Genomic DNA, 20,525 nt, shown 5'->3' with positions numbered 1-20,525 from the left:
TGATCTTTCTGGATATGGCTGTTGTTGTATTAAGATTTTAGAGACATTGCTGGTTGTTCCAAAATTTGGGGAGCTTCAAAAGTACTTTTTTTTTAATGTGGAAAACAATTTAGCATTGATTTTAAGACAAAATTTTTGAAGGTTACTGTTCTGAATTTTGTCTAGATATGGCAACACCTCCTTATTTGCTTTTGTGGTACTCTATTCAATTTATATGGTAGTAGCTAAATGTTGATAAGGTGAAAATGTGGTTTGATTTTCATATTAAAATAGCATGTCATTTTGACAACTAAAAGGAAAAGCCATGACAAACAGCAGCAATTCTTACCTAAAGCCAAAATTTGAGACACTTTCTTTTGTTTTGCCACTGCTTAGGAAAAAAATTAAATCCCTTTGGTTTTTTTATTTTAGCTTAAAGGAAAATGGAAAAAGTCCTCTATCAAAAGTTTGTTGGTTTATTTGTTTTGATTAAGTCACAGAAATAATGTAGAATAACCAGAGAATATTTCATAGATTGGTGTGATAGGAGTTGATGTGGAGGAAACATAGATTTTGGATTTAGACATATCCCAAATGTACCATTTATTTATTCTTTGATAACAACTTAAGCTTTCTCTTGGCTAGAAATTGGGGTTATAGTTATTATTTTTTAATGATTATTAACCTAATAAGAAATCAGGGTTGTAATAATTAACCTAATAAGATTGTGAGAAATTAATTCTTTGTGGATATTACCATGCTTTAATAATAGAATTTTTAAACTCTTTTGAAATTATTTCAGACTTACAGAAAAATGGCAAAAGTAGTACAGAAAATTCCCATATATCTCTAAGATTCCCTAAATGTTAACATTTACCACATTCATGTTACCATCGTTTCTTTCCTTTCTTTATATTCATATTTTTTTCCTGACGCATTTATGTGTAAGTTGCAAACATGATGCCTCTTTACTCATAAGTAGCCTAGAATAATTTCATAAAAACAAGGATATTTTCTTATATAGCATAATAAAATTGTCAAAATGAGGAAATTAACACTGATACAGTACCATTGTCTAATCTACACACCTATTCAAATGTCTGTAATTGTCCCACGAATGCCATTTTTGGTCCAGTCCAAGACCACCATGTTAGTTAACATGTTTCTTTAGTTTCTTTTAATCTGGAATATTTCCTCAGTCTTCTTTGTCTTTTATAACTTTGACATTTTTAAAAGTACAGGCCATTTATTTTGTAGAATGTCCCTCAGGTTGTTTTTGTGCAATGTCATAATTAGATTCGAGTTACACATTTTTAGCAGGAATACCGTAGAAACAATGTTCTGTTCTTCTCAGTTCATATCAGAAGGCACATGGTGTCGAATTGTCCCATTACTGATGATGTTAATTCTGATCACTTGGTAAAGGTTTTATCTTTCAGATATCAGCACTGTACAGTTGCCATTTTTAGCTTTATGTAAGCGTCTAGTGGGAAGATAACCTGTTTCCTTTCAAACTATCAAGCTTCCAGCTACTAGTTTTAGTGTCCTTGGTGATTGTTGTCTGAGACAGTTATGACCGTGGTGTTTACCAAATGAATGATACTAGAATTTTTAATATTAGCTGCTTATTCTTAAGTTACCAAATTAAAACCAGATACCATGCTCTGAGTGTCTAGATTTGTTTAGCCTAGAGAAGAAAAGAATTATTGGGGGATAGTTGACTCCAATCATTTGAAGGAGTTTTCTGCGAAGGGAAAGTGGGCATAGTTTGTGTTGCTTCAGCAGGCAGAACTAGAGCACTTACTTCACATAAGTTTCAAACTTCTATTAGGGCTCTCCCGTACTGCATGCACCTGCTTAGAAAGCGGTATGTTTTCCGCATGGAGGAAATGGTTCTCCTGTTTCTTGAATGCCTACTCTGGTGCCATCTCTGTGCAAGGCACCTGTGTGCATCTACTCATTTAATTTGTTTTACAGATAAAGAAACAGTTAAATAATATTTTCATACTGTTAAACTATGACTCAGTTAAATGTGACATTAAATTCCTGACTCCAAGACTCTTCCTCTTTGCACTACATTTCACTGATAGATGAATGAGTTCTAGTATTGCAGAGGAGGTTTATTCAGTAATCTTAGTTTTAATTCTAATTCTAAAATCTGTGATTGTATGAAAATGTCTGTTCCTTTGTACCATGTGATGTCTGCTGATTTCTAGATACTACGAAGCTTTAATATATTCTTCATAGGAGTACTTCTGTATCTCTGGGCAATAGATTTGTAATTTTAATGGTGGCAGAAAGATCGATATCATAACTGTTTTGAGCTAGCACGTGTAACTGGATTTTTCTGACTATGATATTCAGTTTCTGATAGAAATGCGGAAGTCAACAGAAGTTTTCCTTTAGGTAGACAAAATAAGCTCAGTTTTGGAGATCTTGGATTTGAGGTGGTAGGAGTTCATTGAGGTAAAGTGCCCCACAGAAAACTAAAAATGTAGGTCAAGAACTCAAGAGGGATTTTGGAATTAGAGGTTTAGGGATTATCTGTAGGAAGGATAATTGAAGGGGTGGACTTGAATGTAATTGCCAAGGGAAGAAGATTTAGAAAGAACAGGACTGAGGATATACTTAACATTTTCTGAATCTTGAAATACTTAGTATTTCTAAGACTAGAGAAAAAGGAGGAATCCATGTATATGTAGGCATGGAGGAAGCAGATAAGGACAAGATTAAGACATAATATTTTTCTTCAAGGGGCTTACAACCCTTCAGAAAAAAATAATAATAATAAAAATGAGCAGTTAGGAGCTAAATCTTTTTCAAGCTGAATAATAAGGGAGGAGCCCTAGTTTTTAGAAGAGAGATTAATGAGATAAACTTGAGAAAATAAAATTTTCTTAAGCCCGAAGTAATTAAGCAGTACAAGGTAAGAGAAGAAAAAGAGGCTTTGACCAATGATAGAATTAAAATAAATGCAGTATTCTTAACATGTTCTCACCGAAATTTAGATTGGAAACTAAAATAAAGGGGAAAGATATGGTAAAGAATTAGGAGGGGAAAAGTACTACCTTTATCCCAGCCATAAACAGTTCCCAGAGCTAGAACTAGAAACAATTTTCTTACAAACTTTGTGCAGTGAGTGTGGCAGCCTATTGGGACTGGGAATGGTATCTTACCTCCTTATGCTTAGCGTTTAACTCTTCTGTTGGGTTCTTCCTGCCCCTCACCCCACGAGATTTATATTAAAATATTTTAAGGTTTTCTGCTTGTAGCATCTTTATTGGCTTGTCAGTATGCTAATATAATTATGTCTTCACTATAAAGGTTTCCCAAATCACGGTTGTACTTTTTTTTCCAGCCTGTTTGACGGCTTTGCAGATGGACTAGGAGTTGCTGAAGCTATTTCTTATGTGGACCCTCAGTTCCTCACTTACATGGCACTAGAAGAACGCTTAGCCCAGGCTATGGAGGTATTTTAGTGCTTATTTTAGTGCTCTGGTACCCATATATAGGTTGGTGGGATGCCAAGTGATAACAATTAAGGTTTCTTTAACTGCTTTTAAGAAAAGGTGAATAATTTTCTTGTCAATTTAATAACAATTACTGAATAGTGATTCAGTATGTGTATAGAAATTGTACTTGACATCCTGCCAATTTGCCTAAAATTACAATATTTTCCAGTTTTTAACTACAGAATGTAAAGTGTTTGTTTTGCTTGCATTTAGAAAATGTTCTTCCTCTATAGAATTACTGTATACAGGTCTGTGAATCTGAATATTTTATACACACACACACAGGTATATTTGTTAACTGCAATTAAAGATCTCTAAAGATATATTACAAATCACTTCCCTTTTTTGGTTCTTAAGGCTTCTAAATCTATCTAGCTGCTTAATGTAGTTAGAAAAGTTATTCCCTCTCATCCCCACACACATACACAGGTTAATAAATGTGGCACATTTGGTGCCTGTTTGTCTTGCCTTCTTTGCTTTATTTGACCAAAACACAAAAACTTGTTCATAATTGTATTTGCCTATGGTCAAAAGCCCAAGCATTTTCATGTTTGGGAACTTCCACTGCACTAGTGGATTTTGTTGTAAGAAGTCTTTCTTTAAATCACTATTTCCACAGTTATTTCCAAAGTAGATGAACAGTAATAACGTGAATGAGTCAAAAGTGAGAGAACAAAAATGAAAGAGGGAACTTTCAGGACCACTGTAATACCATTTTATCTTGAAATGTTGTGAGATTAGAAAGCCCAGTCCTGGTGGCGCAGTGGTTGAGAGTCCGCCTGCTGATGCAGGGGACACAGGTTTGTGCCCCGGTCCGGGAAGATCCCACATGCCGCGGAGCGGCTGGACCCGTGAGCCATGGCCGCTGAGCCTGCACGTCCAGAGCCTGTGCTCCGCAACGGGAGAGGCCACAACAGTGAGAGGCCTGCGTACCGCAAAAAAAAAAAAAAAAAAGAAAGCCCAGTTTAGATTTATAAATTAGGTATTAGGTAGATAGAGAGATCCAGACCTATTTATCTACATACACATACGCATGCACAGGTACACACACAAGTTAGCTCTGCATTGGCATCACTTTTTTAAGTGTGTGTAATCTTCCATGGAGATCATTGCTGTCAGTTATGCATTATAGTGTATGTTTTTCTCAAAGTGACCATAGCAGAAATACTGTGTATCATGGTGATCATTTTGAAATGTATAGAAATATCAAATCACTATGTAGTGTAACGAACTAATACAGTGTGGTAGGTCAATTATACTTCAAAAACACTCAGGAAAAGAATCAGATTTGTGGTTACTAGAGGCGGGGGGTTGGGGGGAGGGAGAATTGGATGAAGGTAGTCAAAAGGCATAAATTTTCAGTTATAAGATAAATAAGTACTAGGGATGTAATGTGCAACATGATAAATACAATTAACACTGCTGTATATTATACATGAAAATTGTTGAGAGAGTAAATCCTAAGAGTTCTCATCACAAGGAAATAACTTTTTTTCTATTTCTTTAATTTTGCATCTATATTGAGATGATGGGTGCTCACTAAACTTATTGGGATAATCATTTCAAGGTGTATGTAAGTCACATCATTATGCTATATATGTTAAACTTACATGGTGCTGTATGTCAACTATATCTCAATAAAACTGGGAGAAGAAAAAGAAAAATACTATGTACTAGAAGAAAAGTCAGAATATCATGAGACAGGATAATACACTTAGGACTTTTCCCAGATTATATAACTTGCCTTGCCAAATTCTGACACATGGGAAACTGGCACAGCATGATGACCTGCATCAGGAATAGAATATATAAAGATTAAGGATCACTAACTTCCTTGAGTTAAAGACATTTTAAGTGACCACATGGAATATTCATCAATATTAGAGTCTGGTTTCACAGTCGTTAAATAGTTTGTTTCCATTATTATGCTAGTGGTTTATGATTCCTACAATATGGAGATGTCTTTATAAAGAAGTTTTGAAAATTAAAAGTTTTATTGTTTATTACCTATGGGAACTGTGACATTTGATTGGCATCTTGAAACAAGAGCGAGAGAGACTGGTCATGAGAGGTCATGCTAGGTGAAGGCATTAGCAGAGTGGACAAAGACAAGAGGAAGGAAAGAATGTAGTATGTCCAGGGAACATAGTCTCCACGTTGTTGCCTCCTGCTCTCAGGAACCGAGTGGCACTGCCGCTTTCAGTTGTTCTTACCCATCTATCCTTCTGTTTCAGATTAATAGCATTAAATGTGTCCCCTTCTCCACAGCATAACAGCTTCTTCAGATTTAGTGCTCAGCTTTATTTTATTTGAATCTGATTGAGACATGCTTCTCTTCTAGAGAATCAATACAGTTCCTTCTTCCTATCACTCTCTAGAAATCTTTATTTTTCTAGCGTGCACTTACTTATTCATTTTGAAAAATGAAACTGAAATAATTTATAATTTAGGATTTTTCCTTTTAAATTTAATACTAACATTCTTTAAATAAAGCAAAAACAAGTAATAAGACAAACTGAGTGCTTTGATTTTTTTTTTTTTCTCAGCAGCCTTATCTCTTTCTGTCAGTGGTTGTTTTCATTTCTGTTATTTTTCCAGTACTAGGCTGTTGTTTCTTTTCAGGTAGTAGATACTGGTGAATATATTGGCAATAAACATTTGCCTCATATCTCTGTCTCAGATATGAGGGCAAAATATTTAAGATATTTAACTGTTTGAAAAAATGATTTTAAAGCTTTTTACTCACTCCCAAAGAAATCTTGGGGGAAAAAAAAAGTATTCCTTTGCACATCTTTACGTTGACATCTAAAATTTTTTGGCATAAATCTTAAGTAATATTATTTACCCTATTATATCACTTGTGCAATAAAAATATGTTCAGGAATTTAAATGTAAAAAAAATTGGTTTAGATTGAGTATAAAATTGTTTGTTGTGTCTATTGATCAAAAATGAACTGTTATAAAATTTGATAAATAATTACTTAAACATAAAGTAAAATTTTACTAGAAATGCATCTCTTACTGAGATAGAAGCTTTTTTCCCTTCCTAATTACTTTGTGAGTGATTTTTTTTTTTTTTTTTTTGCGGTACGCGGGCCTCTCACTGTTGTGGCCTCTCCGGTTGCGGGGCACAGGCTCCGGACACGCAGGCTTAGTGGCCATGGCTCACGGGCCTAGCCGCTCTGCAGCATATGGGATCTTCCCGGACCGCGCCATGAACCCATGTCCCCTGCATCGGCAGGCGGACTCTTAACCACTGCGCCACCAGGGAAGCCCTGTGAGTGAATTTTATTCCTAGAATGAGGCATAATTCAGCATCAACTTTATTTCTGTTTTTTATCTTATGAATGTAGATTGAAAAACCTTATTCAAATAAGTAAATTGGTAGGGATGGAAGGAGTTTATCATAGCATTGTCACTGAATTCTTCTCAGATATTTACCAAAATCACAAAAACTTGGCAAGTTGTTTAGATCCTCCTATTTTTTTTGAAAGTAGAAAATTGGAAGCTATCTACAAAGATTTGTTATCAGTCATTATAGTTCAGTTTGACCCCAGTATTTCAGATTGCCCCTTTGAAGGGGGAAGAAGTATGCTTTTATTTATAAAGTGGAAAAACGGTGAGTATAAAAAGGAATGTGGGAACAGGATCAGAAGCAAAGCCCTTTTCCTCCTGCACTGTCTCTTCAGCATCCTCTATGAACAAAGCTTAACATCATGACAACTGTCAGAAGGGAATATATTTAAATGGCCCAAATCCATTTTCACAGAGCTTACAAAAGCAGTGAATTTAGATCTGAGAAGCAATAATTGATTATTGGAACAGTCCATATTTTTGACTACTTGGATTCTGTATACATCTTTCTACACACACTTCAACTGCCGTCCAACGACAGTACAGCTATATTTCTACCCAACAAGATGCAGCTATTCTAACAAAAGAAGAAGTTTCACCTTTTCCCCAGAATGTACAGATGAACAGTCCCAAGAGTCATTTTATTCATCGCTGGCTATATTAATTACTTCATAAATTGTCAGTCATACTGAATATTCTCTTATATAAAGATTAAATTGTAAAGTTGACTGCTATATAAAATAAAAGTGGGAAGGACGGGAAAAAAGAAAATGGTTAGTAGATACAGATAAATATATACATATAACAAGCAAATAGAAAATATGCAAAGCTACTAGTCCTTGTTTCTGTATTTGGTCACAGGCTGTAATTCATAGCTATAGTGTCTTTCTTCCTTATTTTCTCTGTCATCAGCAAGAATCTCACCTGGTTGGGATTCTTTACTTGGTGGTGTGACCCAAACCTACATTTCTCAAGAGTCTGTGTCCTCAATCATCCTGCCTTTTTTGGCTGCTGTAGTTTTCTGGTAACTTTATACTATTGGGCACAGAAGTACTAAGAGATGTATACTCTATACTTGAAATTATCACAGGATTTTCAAGTAGAGGAAGGCTGGTTTGTGGAGGGTAAGCTACTTCTACTGGTACAAGCAGGCTCAGAGTGACATGGGGATTCAAAATAGTTTCATCTGAGTTCAACCAGATATCCCCATTCTAAGTCTCAGAATCCTGTTTTTTAACCAATCAGTGATATAATTTTTGAGAAACTTGACTGAGAATTAATTTAATTTAAAATGTATGTTTGATTTTCAAAAGTAAGAGATTTTTTTCAGGGCTATCATGGGCATGCTCTGGTTCTCATACCGTGCTTCACTTTGAGAGTTAATGGGCCCAAGTCTGTCACTTTCTCTTTGTAAACGTGCAGAAGCGCTCAGAAGGATCCATCCCACATCACAGTTTTTATAGTCATCATTATTGCCATTAGGTCAGGTGCAGCAGCCACCTGGGTTCCCAAGACATGTGCTTTAGTTGGCACTTCATTGTGTTCAACCACAGTGATAGTTTAATTTTGATTCCACTGAAGACCATGGATTGATAGCATCCCTCTTCAGTTGGTAAAGAGCTCAGCAGTGAGCTCAAGCCCAAAAGCTCAACCAAACCAATCCCATTCTTACTTCATGGAATCATGCCTGATACCAGTTCTTTATCAGTCTGAGCTCAGTCACAGGGAGAAAACAATTAATTTGAATGGGGTAAGTTTAGTATAAAGAATTACTAACTATAGTTAGGCTACTAGGAAGTAAAGTGAATTCTAAAGAATATAGGAATAATAGATTTAAGGAATAGCCTTAGGGCTGAGATGAAGCACTCTACCTCCCTACCCCCCAGGGCTGAGATCTAGGCTGTGTTGAAGAGGACACAACCATGGCTCTTAGAGAAGTGTTTATGCTGTTATGTTGGCAGAACTTGCTGGAAATCTGCCCTCTGGATCTTGGCAAAAATCTACCTTTGGAGTGCTAAAGAAACTATTCACAGGGAAGAGACTAACTGGAAGCGCTCCTGCTACAAAACCACCCAAGATGGGTGCCAGGGGAAGCTGCTGGCCACCTTATACTGCAGCTGTCAGGCGCTGGGGAAACTGCATGTGCTTCTGGATCCAAGTGCTGGAGAAACCTTTCATCACGCTGGAGGAGCCTGGTGCAGAAGCCATCTGTGCTCCAGAAGCCCACAACAGGGAAGCCTCACACACTGCTCCCAAAAAGCGCACTAGAACTAAACAGCCCATTCCTCCTGTGATGTCTCTCCAGCACCCTCTCCTGCAGAGCCTAAGATCATGGTAGCTGACAAAGGAAAAATATTTAAAGGGCCCAGATCTATTTTCACAGGACAGAAATGAAAGGTGAATTTGTCAGAGGCAATAATTCTATTACTGGAACACTGTTTTTCTTTTTGCAATATCTATCTGCAAATCCAGAGTCAAATTTGGTGTTCAATGTTAGTAACTATGTTTATTAACTTTTATTACAGTGAATTTTTTTTGCTTGCTCTTTTTTTAGTCCTGACTTTGCTTTGGCCTTAGCCCTATCCTTTTTTGTAAGTCATCTCAAATCCTTTTTGGAAAGACAGTTGCTAAAATATCTTGGCTAGATCTTGAGGAGTATACAAAAGATTATGTTTGCCATCCAAGAGAACGCAATGTTAACCATCAGGCAGAAAGAATCCTCTTCCTACCTAGGAAGCCTAGTTTGTTTATTTTTTATTGTGGTAACAGGCACATAATGTAAAATTTACTATTCTAACTACTTCTAAGTATATAGTTAAATGGCATTATACATAAACAACCACATTCCCTCCTTTCCTCATCCTGTGGCAACCATCATTCTACTGTTTATCTTATGAATTTTACTACTTTAGGTACCTCATATCAGGTATACAATATTTATCCTAATGTAACTGGCGTATTTCACTTAGCATAATGCCTTCAGTGTTCATCCTTATTTTAGCATGTGTCAGAATTCCCTTCTTTTTCAAGGTTGAATTCTACTCCATTGCATGTGTATACCACATTTTTCCAGCTTTATTGGGATGTATTTGACATGTAACATTGTGTAAGTTTAAGGTGTACAGTGTGTTGATTTGATACACATATATTGTGAAATTATTATCACAGTAGGGTTGTTGACCTCCATCACCTCACATAATTACCATTTCTTTCTTGTGGTGACAACATTTAAGATCTACTCTCTTACCAACTTTCAAGTATATAGTACAATTTGTTATCTATAATCACTTTGCTACCTTGGATCCCCAGAACTTACTCATCTTATAACTGGAAGTTTGTACCCTTTGACCAGTAACTGCCCATTTCCCCCAACTCCCAATCTCTGGCAACCACCATTCTACTCTCTGTTTCTCTGAGTTCACCTTTTTTAGATTCCATGTATAAGTTATATTATACAGTATTTGTGTTTCTCTCTCTGACTCATTTCACTTAGAATAATGCCCTCAGGTTTCATCCATGTTGTCACAAATGGCATGATTTCCTTTTTTCTCATGGCTAAATAATATTCCATTTTATAGATAGATATATAGATAGGTCTACACACACACACACACACACACACACACACACACACCCACACACACACACACCCACACACACACACACCCACACACACACACACCCACACACACACACACCCACACACACACACACCCACACACACACACACCCACACACACACACACCCACACACACACACACCCACACACACACACACCCACACACACACACACCCACACACACACACACCCACACACACACACACCCACACACACACACACCCACACACACACACACCCACACACACACACACCCACACACACACACACACACACACACACACACACACCACCTTCTTTATCCAGTCATTCATAAGTGGATGCTTGGGTTGTTTCTATATCTTAGCTATTGTGAATAATACTGCAGTGAAGATCCTGATTTTATTTCCTTTAGATAACTATCAAGAAGTGGGGTTGTTGGATCATATTGTAATTCTATTTTTAATTTTTGGGGGGGAACTTTCTGCTGTTTTCCATAGAGGCTGCATCAGTTAACATTCCCACCAACAGTGCATGAGGGTTCCCTTATATCCACAGCTTTACCAACACTTTGAGTTCTTGTCTTTTTCATGATAGCCATTCTAACAGGTGTAAGGTGGTATCTCATTGTGGTTTTGATTTGCATTTCCCTGATGATTAGTGATATTGAGCATCTGTTAATGTACCTGTTGGCCTTTTGTATGTCTTCCTTGGAAAAATGTCTATTCAGTTCCTCTGCTCATTTTTTAATTGTTTGTTTTTTAGCTCTTAAGTTCCTTATGTGTTTTGAATATTGATCCCTTATCAGATACATGATTTGTAAATATTTTTTCCCACTTTGTAGCTAGGCTTTTCATTTTGTTGATTGGTTTTTTTTTTCCAATGCAGAGGCTTTTGAGTTTAATGTAGTCCACTTATTTACTTTTGCTTTTGTTGCTTATGCTTTAGTTGTCACATCCAGAAAATCATTGCCAAAACCAATGTCAAGGAACTTTTTCTCAGTATTTTCTTCTAGGAGTTTTATAGTTTCAGGCCTTATGTGTAAGTCTTTATTCCATTTCAAGTTAAATTTTGTCAGTGGTGTAAGATAGGGGTTCAGCTTTATGCATGTGATTATCCAGTTTTCCCAGTACCATTTACTGAAGAGATTATCCTTTCCCCATTGAGTATTCCTGGCTCCCTTATCAGTTGTTCGTATTTGCCAGGGTTTATTTCTGTTCTCTCGATTCTGTTATTTGGTCTATATGTCTGTTTTTATGCCAGTACCATACTGTTTTAATTACTATAGTTTTGTATACAGTTTGAAATCAGGAAATGTGATGGCTTCAGCTTTGGCTATTCAGGATGAGGATCTTTTGTGGTTCTGTACAGATTTTAAGATTTTTTTCTATTTCCATGAAAAATGTCATTGGAATTTTGATAGGGATTGCATTAAACCTGTATATTGCTTTAGGTAGATGGACATTTTAACATATATTTTAATTCTTCCAATCCATGAACATGGGATGTCTTTGCATTATTCATGTCTTCTTTCAGCAAAGTGGTATAGTTTTCAGTGTATAGATCTTTCACCTCTTTGCTTGAGTTTATTCCTAAGTATTTTATTAAATTTTTTATGCTGTCATGAATGGGATTTTTTAAAATTTCTTTTTCAGATATTTTATTATTAATGTATAGAAACACAAGTGATTCCTATATGTTGATTTTGTATCCTGCAACTTTACTGAATTTGTTGATTAGTTCTAACTTTTTTTGTGTGTGTGTGAAGTCTAGGAATTTCTATATATATAAGATCTTATCTGCAAACAAAGACACTTTTACTTCTTCCTTTCCAATTTGATGCCTTTTATTTATTTTTCTTGCCTGATTACTTTGGCTAGTATTTCTGTACTATGTTTAATAGGAGTGGTGAGAGTGGGCACCCTTGTCTTGTTCTTGATTTTAGGGGGGAAACTTTCCACCTTTCACTGTTGATTATGATGTTAGCTGTGGGCTTTGTGTGCCTTTATTATGTTGAGGTATGTTCCTTCTATACCCATCTGTGAAAAGTTTTTATCATGAAAGGATACTGTGTTTTGTCAAATGAGTGTTTTCCTTCTTTGTTTTGTCAAATGAGTGTTTTCCTTTTTTTTTTTTTTTTTTTTTTTTTTTTGCATCTATTGGGATGATCATATGCGTTTTATCTTTTCATTTTATAAATGTGCTGTATTATATTTATTGATTCATATGTGTTGAACCATCCTTGCATCCCAGGGATAAATATCACTTGATCATGGTGTGTGATCCATTTATGTGCTGTTGAATATGGTCTGTTACTATTTTGTTGAGGATTTTTGCATCTATGTTCATCAGGATTATTGGGCTGTAACTTTCTTTTCTTGTACAGGCATACCTCGGAGATATTGCGGGTTTGGCTCCAGACCACCGCAGTAAAGTGAATATCACAATAAAGCAAGTCAACAATTTTTTTCATTTCCCAGTGCATATAAAAAGTTATGTTTACACTATACTTACTCTATTAAGTAGGCAATAGCATTATGTCTAAAAAAACAGTGTATATACCTTAATTTTTAAATACTTCATTGCTAAAAAAGCTAACCGTCATCTGACAATACAAGGTTGCCACAAACCTTGAATTTGTAAATAACACAATATCTGTGAAGCGCAACGAAGCAGAACTCAATGAAGCAAGGTATGCCTCTTGTGTCATGAACTGGCTTTGCTATCAGAGTAATGCTGGACTCATAAAATGAGTTTGGGAGTGTTCCCTCCTCCTCTTGAAAGAGTTTGAGAAGGATTGGCATTAATTCTTTAAATGTTTGGTAGAATTTCCCAGGGAAACCATCTGCTCCTGGGCTTTTCTTTTGGAGATTTTTGATTACTGATTCATGCTCCCTGCTTGTATTGGTCTGTTCAGTATTTCTGTTTCTTTATGATTCATTCTTGGTAGGTTTTATGTTTCTCTTCTAATATATCCAATTTGTTGGTGTACAGTTATTCATGATAGTCTACTCTGATACTTTGTATTTCTGTGTTATCAGTTGTAATGTCTCCTCTTTCATTTATTATTTTATTTGGGTCTTCTGTCTTTTTTTCTTAGTCTAACTAAAGGCTTGTCAATGTTACTTTTTCAAAAAAAAAAACAGGTGTGTGTTGGTATTTTCTATTTTTCTGGTCTCTACACTTTCTGCTCTGATCTTTGTTACTTCCTTCCTCCTGATAACTTTCAGCTTAGTTTCTTTTTCAGATATTTTGAAAAAATTTTTCAAACTATTTTCTACTTCCTTGAGGTGTAAAGTTAGGTTGTTTGGTATATTTCCTTTTTCTTAATGTAGACATTTTTTTGCTATACACTTCCCTCTTAGAACTGCTTTTGTTTTGTCCTGTAAGTTTTGGCATATTGTGTTTCCTTTATTGTTTGTTTCAAGATATCTTCTGATTTCTTCTTTGCCTCATTGGTTGTTCAGGAGTGTGTTTAATTTCCACATTTTTGTGAATTTTCCAGTTTTCTTCCTATTGTTGATTTTTCGTTTCTTGCCATTTTGGTCAGAAAAGATAATTGGTGTGATTTCAGTCTTCTCAAATTTGCCAAGACTTGTTTTGTGACGTATATGATCTAACCTGGATAATGTTTCATGTGCATTCAAGAAGAATGTGTCTTCCACTGCTGTTTAGTGAAATGTTCTGTGTATGTCTGTTAGGTCCATTTTACCTAAAGTATAGTTCAAGTCCAATATTTCCTTTTTGTTTTCTGTCCAGATAATATCTCCATTATTGAAGGTGAAATATTGAACTCCCCTAATATCATATTGTTGCCTAATCTCACTTCAGATCTGTTTTTATTTGCTTAATGTATTTAGTTGCTCTTTTTTGGGGGTACATATTCATTTATGATTGTTATATTCTCTTGATGAGTTGATTCTGTATCATTGTATAATAATCTTCTTTGCCTCTTGTTACCATTTTTGGCTCAAAGTCTCTTTTGTCTGATGTAAGTATAGCTGCCCCTGCTCTCTTTGGTTTCCACTTGAATGGAGTGTCTTTTTCCATCCCTTCACTTTGAGCCTATGTGTTTCCTTAAAGCTGAAGTGAGTCTCTTACAGGCAGCATGTAGTTGGGTCTTGTTTTTTTTTTCCATTCACCACTGTATGCCTTTTGATTGGAGAATTTAGTTCATTTACATTAGAGTAATTATTGATAGATAAGAACTTACTAATGCCTTCTTATTATGTTGTCTGGCTGTTTTGTAGTTCCCTTGTTAATTTCTCCCTCTCTTATTGTCTTCTTTTGTGACGTGGTGATTTTTTTACCTTTTGTGAATCTAATGTAGACTTTTGCTTTGTGGTTACCATGAGGTTTACATAAAACATCTTAACAGCCTACTTTATGCTGATAACTTCAGTTGCCTACAAAAACTCTACCCTTTTATTTCCCCACTCTTATGTTTTTGATGTCACAGTTTACCTTTTCTTATATTGAGTATTCATTAACAAGTTATTGTAGTATAATTATTTTTAATACTCTTGTCCTTTAACGTTTATTCTTAGTAAAGTGGTTAATATACTCTACCATATTACAATATCAAAATATTCTGAATTTGACTATATATTGAATATTTATCTTTACCAACCACATTTTGTTCATCCATTCATCTGTGGATACTTGGTGTGTTTCTGCCTTTTAGATCCTGTGATTATAGGTCCTATCTGCAGTTCTAACCTAATTGTAGCCATAAGGGCTAATCAAGCCACAAAAAGATGAGGGTGACTCATACTAGATGGTCATATGATTTGCTGTTCTTTCCATTCCTGTTAGTGACTTTTTCCAGACATTTGAACTCCTAAATAAAGTTCACAACCCAGATAACCTAGGAATACAGGCATACCTCAGAGATATTCCAGGTTCAGTTCAAGAGCACTACAATAAAGTGAGTCACACAAATTTTTGGTTTCTCAGTGCATATAAAAGTTATGTTTACACTATACTGTAGTCAATTAAGTGTGCAATAGCAGTATGTCCAAAAAAAAGGTACATACCTGAATTAAAAAACACTTTATTGCTAAAAAATGCTAACCATCATCTTAGCCTTCAGTGAGTCATAGTAGTAACATCAAAGATCACTGATCACAGATCACCATAACAATTATAATAATATTGAAAAAGTTTTAAATATTGTGAGAATTACCAGAATGTGATGCAGAGACATGAAGTGAGAAATGCTGTTGGAAAAAGTGGCACTGATAGATTTGTTTGAGCCAGGGTTGCCAGAAACCTTCAATTTGTAAAAACATGCAGTATCTGCAAAGTGCAATGAAATGAGTTGTGCCAGTACTAGTGAACCAGTAATGTGGGTGTGCTGACTCTATACCAGTAGTAGATACAGCCATTCAGAAATGCATTATTTGCTTCCCTACCTTGAACATCTTGTAACCTTGGCCACATTTTATCTTTCATGAGTTGAACCTGTTCAAAGTATTTATTTTCTTTCATGTTATTGATCTCATATATAAGCTCATAAGTTGGAAGAGGTAACCACTCTTGAAAATATAAGTATGATGGACAAGTAAATGGTTATTGAGACAAGATAGATTTTTGTTGTATTTGTGAAAAGTAGGGATTTTTTTTTCCTGTGTTTTTTGATTTTTTGGTTTGGTGATGGTTCCTTTTGGAAGAAGGCAAAAAGGGCAGGGACTGAAGCAAAAGAAACCAGTAGGAAGAGGATAATGATGGATATAATTTTGGAAGATACCTTTAAAAATAGTTTTTCATTACTGTTTTAAAAAGTGTTTCCTAACAAAGAAATGCGACTTTTCATTTTCAGACTGCCCTGGCACATTTAGAGTCTCTTGCAGTGGATGTTGAGGTGGCCAATCCACCAGCCAGTAAGGAGAGCATTGATGGTCTTCCAGAGACCCTTGTTCTTGAAGATCACACTGGTAAGGGCAAAGCTGATCTCTAATGTTGAACGACACTTTGCATATTCAAGTATATTACCAATGCACCTAGAAGATAAAATAGTGACTGTCGGAAACTTTCATTAGATTTTGTATGAAACCTAATTCAGACAAACTTTTACCTAGTGGAATTTTTTAATTTATCAAGTGATAGGCTGGGACAGCTTTTCTACAAAAGCAATGTTTATTAAATTCCAAATTGTCATGTATTGAGCTGAAACACTTTTGCCAATTAATTCACCAAAGTCTGGTTCTTTTGTCTTTCATAGGTATTGTCTATGAATTAATATGTTGGTTTTCAATTTTATTAAAATTGAACTTCATGGGATTGATAAATCAAATTATTTGTTTTCAGCTATTGGTCAGGAGCAATGCTGTCCAATCTGTTGCAGTGAGTATATTAAGGATGATATAGCAACAGAGTTACCCTGTCATCATTTCTTTCACAAACCTTGTGTCTCAATTTGGCTGCAGAAGGTGAGTTGCAGATTTACTTTTTTAAAGTTAATAGTTTCTCCTACAAGTTAATGATGATAGTAGTGTCTTTTAAGCCTATTTTATTTAGCTACATACTCGTAGTAATTTTTAATTCAGTGTTTAAAATTGGTTACCTTTTAATGATTACAGATTAATGATATATCAAACTATTTTACCTTACTAACATTGTCTAAAAACAATATAGGCAAATGATTTTAGGATAAAGCTAATTAGATCTTTGATTATATCCCTGAAATTTGATGTTTTCAAGAATATCTTAAGCAAAGAAGCCTTTAGGACTACTCAGAGTACTATAACAGTGTACAGATATTCTGCTAATATGAGATGGTATCTTTAAAAATGTATATGAGGAAAAGCAACAAGATCCTACCATATAGCACAGGGAACTATATTTAATATCCTGGGATAAACCGTAATGGCAAAGAATATAAAAAAGAATATATATATGTATAACTGAATCACTTTTCTATATAGCAAAAATTAACACAACATTGGAAATCAACTATACTACAAGAAAATAATTTTAAAAATTAAAATATATATGATAAATATTTAATAACCTACCAAGTACCTCCTATTCAAATTTTTATATACTGTTTTTCAATGTTTACCCAATAATTTTTAAGTATATTTGAATTACTTAAGAAAAAAAAAAAGTTTTACTTACGTCTTCTCGGTGAATTCTATTCTTGCATAAAGGATATTTACATGCAGTTCAGTAGAAATTCCCAAATCACATTCCCAGCTTAATTACTTATGGATATGGCTCCCTTTCTTCTCTATAACTACTCCCTTCCTTCTCTCCTCTCTTACTTCCTACCCTCTCCTTTCTCCCTTCTTTTCTTTCCTTTCTCTTTCTTTGCTGTTGCTCCCCCTCTACTGCTACTTCATCTTTGTCAAAACTCTAGTTGACATCTAAAATCCAGTGCAGAAATGTTCATGATTCCTTTATAAAATCTAAAGTTTCGGGCTTCCCTGGTGGCGCAGTGGTTGAGAGTCCGCCTGCCGATGTAGGGGACGCGGGTTCGTGCCCTGGTCCAGGAAGATCCCACTTGCCACGGAGCGGCTGGGCCCGTGAGCCCAAAAAAAAAAAAAAAAAAAAAATGTAAAAAATCTAAAGTTTCTGTCTAGGCTTTCCAGGCCTTCTGTGATCTAGTCTATCTCGTCCGATTTACTCCTCTGTACATTTACTCATGTTTGCTTAGCCTGGTTTGATCTTCCCCTTACTGTAAGAATAGATGATCTAGGTAGGTCCACTTAAATTCGACCTTTTCTATCCTTAATATCCTCTTTTTTAAACTCCCACAATAGTATCAGAGCCTTAAGAAGGATCTGGTGTTGTCTGTGCCTGCTCTGTGTCAGGTATCGCTGGATGATTGATGTGTGTTTTCCCATTTAATCCTAACAGTAACTCTGGGACATATTGGAATCTTTATTCTCATTTTCCAATCATTGTTATTCATCCAAGGTTACACAGTTAGTGTGTGGTTGATTGAGACTGTACTCATATACTTGACTCTAAAATGTTGCTCTTTTGGCCCCATCTGTATGGCAAGTGCACAAAATGTTTGCTGAATTAAATTCTTGAATTGTAAATATTATGTATGTTGTACAATCTTGAATTGTCATTGTTTTTGCTTTAACCCAAGGTAATAATCTCTTTAGTCTGTCTCCCGTCAGGAAGCAGCTTATTGTGAAGCCTTTCCTCTAGGGAGAAGGTTTCCAAGGTCTGAATCTTTGTCACCTTCAATAGCCTGATTTCTTCAACCTTTTTTCTATCAGGGAGATCTCTGGGAAAAAGACAAGATTTGTGAGGGGATAACATATCGCCAGATGACACATCTCTGTAACCTTCCATTGGTCCTAAAATAATGTACTCCCAGTCTAACTGCTTTCCCTGTTCCACCTTCCCTCATTGATTTGTTTTATCATTTAGAAGGCACCTAACTCTCCATATCTTTTTGAAAAGGAAGTATATGGCTTATAAAGAAGGTCTGCGGTCCATCTGCTTTGACATATCTGTGCTACACTAAAGTAAGGCTTTAGTATATATGAGGAAGGTCCTAGGGGGATAATTTGGTATAATAAATATGTGAATTAATTAGGTCTCTGGTTTCTCTAATATATGCATTCAGTTCAGGTGAAGACATGCCCTGTGACTCCTTGCTCACCCTTGTAGCACCAGTGCCAAGTGGAGCATGTAGTAGACTCTTAATTAATACTCACTACATGAAAGATGAGTGACCTAAAAGATGCAAACATGATTAGGAGACACTGTTTACCCTCAGAGAGATTGAGTCTGATTGGGATGAAGAGGAAATAGCATCAAAATTTTGCCTCTCTGTACTGTGTGGATTTGAAGTTTATTTGGTTTTGTTTTTAAGTTATTTGACTTGTTTTGAGGATAATGATACTGTTCTGATACTTTGTAGCAGTTAAGATCTTTCCATTGGCTGTGAACTTGTTTTTTTCTCCCCCCAGTCAGGGACGTGCCCTGTGTGCCGCCGTCATTTCCCACCTGCTGTGATGGAAACACCTGCAGCTGCTTCCTCTGAGCCCAATCATGATGCCCCACCTGCAAACGACAGTACTGCAGAAGCCCCCTAAGCCTGAACACTTGAATGAGATCGGTCTATCAAAGTAAATTTGCAGATCCTTCTAAAATATCATGTGCAAATAATTATATATAAATATATTTAAAATGCTATATATAGTCTATGCCATAGTTTAGAAAGAGAATATTAACCTTTCTGAACTAAATTTAGGTTTGCAGAAAGTACTAAACATTTTCAAGCTGAATGTTGAAGTAGTGCATTCATTTTCTTTAGTTTAATATGTTATTAATTGTAATGTCGAGCTTATTGATTAACTTTATCCAGAAGAAATAATCATCTGTGTGGCACACATTATTGGTTTTGTCTGAAGTACTGCCACTAAGTGATTATAATTAAGTTTTCCTATTTGCATCAAATGTGAAGATTGTGATCACAACAGTAGTAAAATTTGGTTTCGTTGGAAATAAAAAAGAATTCTAAAGCATGCTTTTTCATTGGTCCCTTTGCTTTTGCTTCATCAAAACCTCTTGGTTCATAATACTGAGTGGTTTTATAAGAAGATAACTTACTCTTTCATCTCTGTTTAAAATTAGGACTTTTTAGAATGCCAAACAAAACTTCTGGCTAGAGCATCACCGAATTTTAAAATCTTAAATGTAATCTCCTTGAAATGGTTAGGTAGTAAAATAAGTTATTATATTTGAAATGGTGGATGTGCTTAAAGTAAGGTTAGTAAAGCATATAAACAATCTCATGTGCTCAGTGCTTGGTACAGTGAGATGAATTAGATGGCCTTATGAAGTCCTTTCTATTTGGTTAAAATTATACTTGAAGGTCCAGAACACTCATGGCACATTTGTGTAATAAATACTGGACATAGTTAAAGGTAATTTTGGCTCTGAAATATTTTGGAAAGTCTGGAAACAAGCATAAAGTGTTTTAAAACACTCATTCTGTTGTATCCCGAAGGAGAATCTGAATCCTTAAAAAACTAGAAGATTAATTGTGCTGTCTTGTGTAAAGTGTAAAACTAATGGGGTCCAGGACAGATTTGGCCATACCTTTTTACAACAT

The 20,525-nt window shown here is 35.5% G+C and overlaps 1 protein-coding gene across 1 annotated transcript in view; it reads left to right on the top strand.

Moving 5' to 3' along the window:
• The window catches only part of PJA2 (praja ring finger ubiquitin ligase 2), a 67,053-nt gene extending 47,118 nt beyond the window's left edge, over positions 1 to 19,935 (top strand). The window contains exons 7-10 of the mRNA XM_007462586.1: positions 3,338 to 3,449; positions 16,266 to 16,380; positions 16,754 to 16,875; positions 19,378 to 19,935. Coding sequence (XP_007462648.1) covers positions 3,338 to 3,449; positions 16,266 to 16,380; positions 16,754 to 16,875; positions 19,378 to 19,503 — 475 coding nt within the window. The 3' untranslated portion in view covers positions 19,504 to 19,935. The remainder of the gene's footprint in view (positions 1 to 3,337; positions 3,450 to 16,265; positions 16,381 to 16,753; positions 16,876 to 19,377) is intronic.
• Positions 19,936 to 20,525: the final 590 nt, after the last annotated feature.

This window comes from Lipotes vexillifer, unplaced genomic scaffold (assembly GCF_000442215.2).
Source record: "Lipotes vexillifer unplaced genomic scaffold, Lipotes_vexillifer_v1.1 scaffold710, whole genome shotgun sequence".
NCBI lineage: Eukaryota > Metazoa > Chordata > Mammalia > Artiodactyla > Lipotidae > Lipotes > Lipotes vexillifer.
This window is presented reverse-complemented; position numbering and strand designations above follow the sequence as displayed.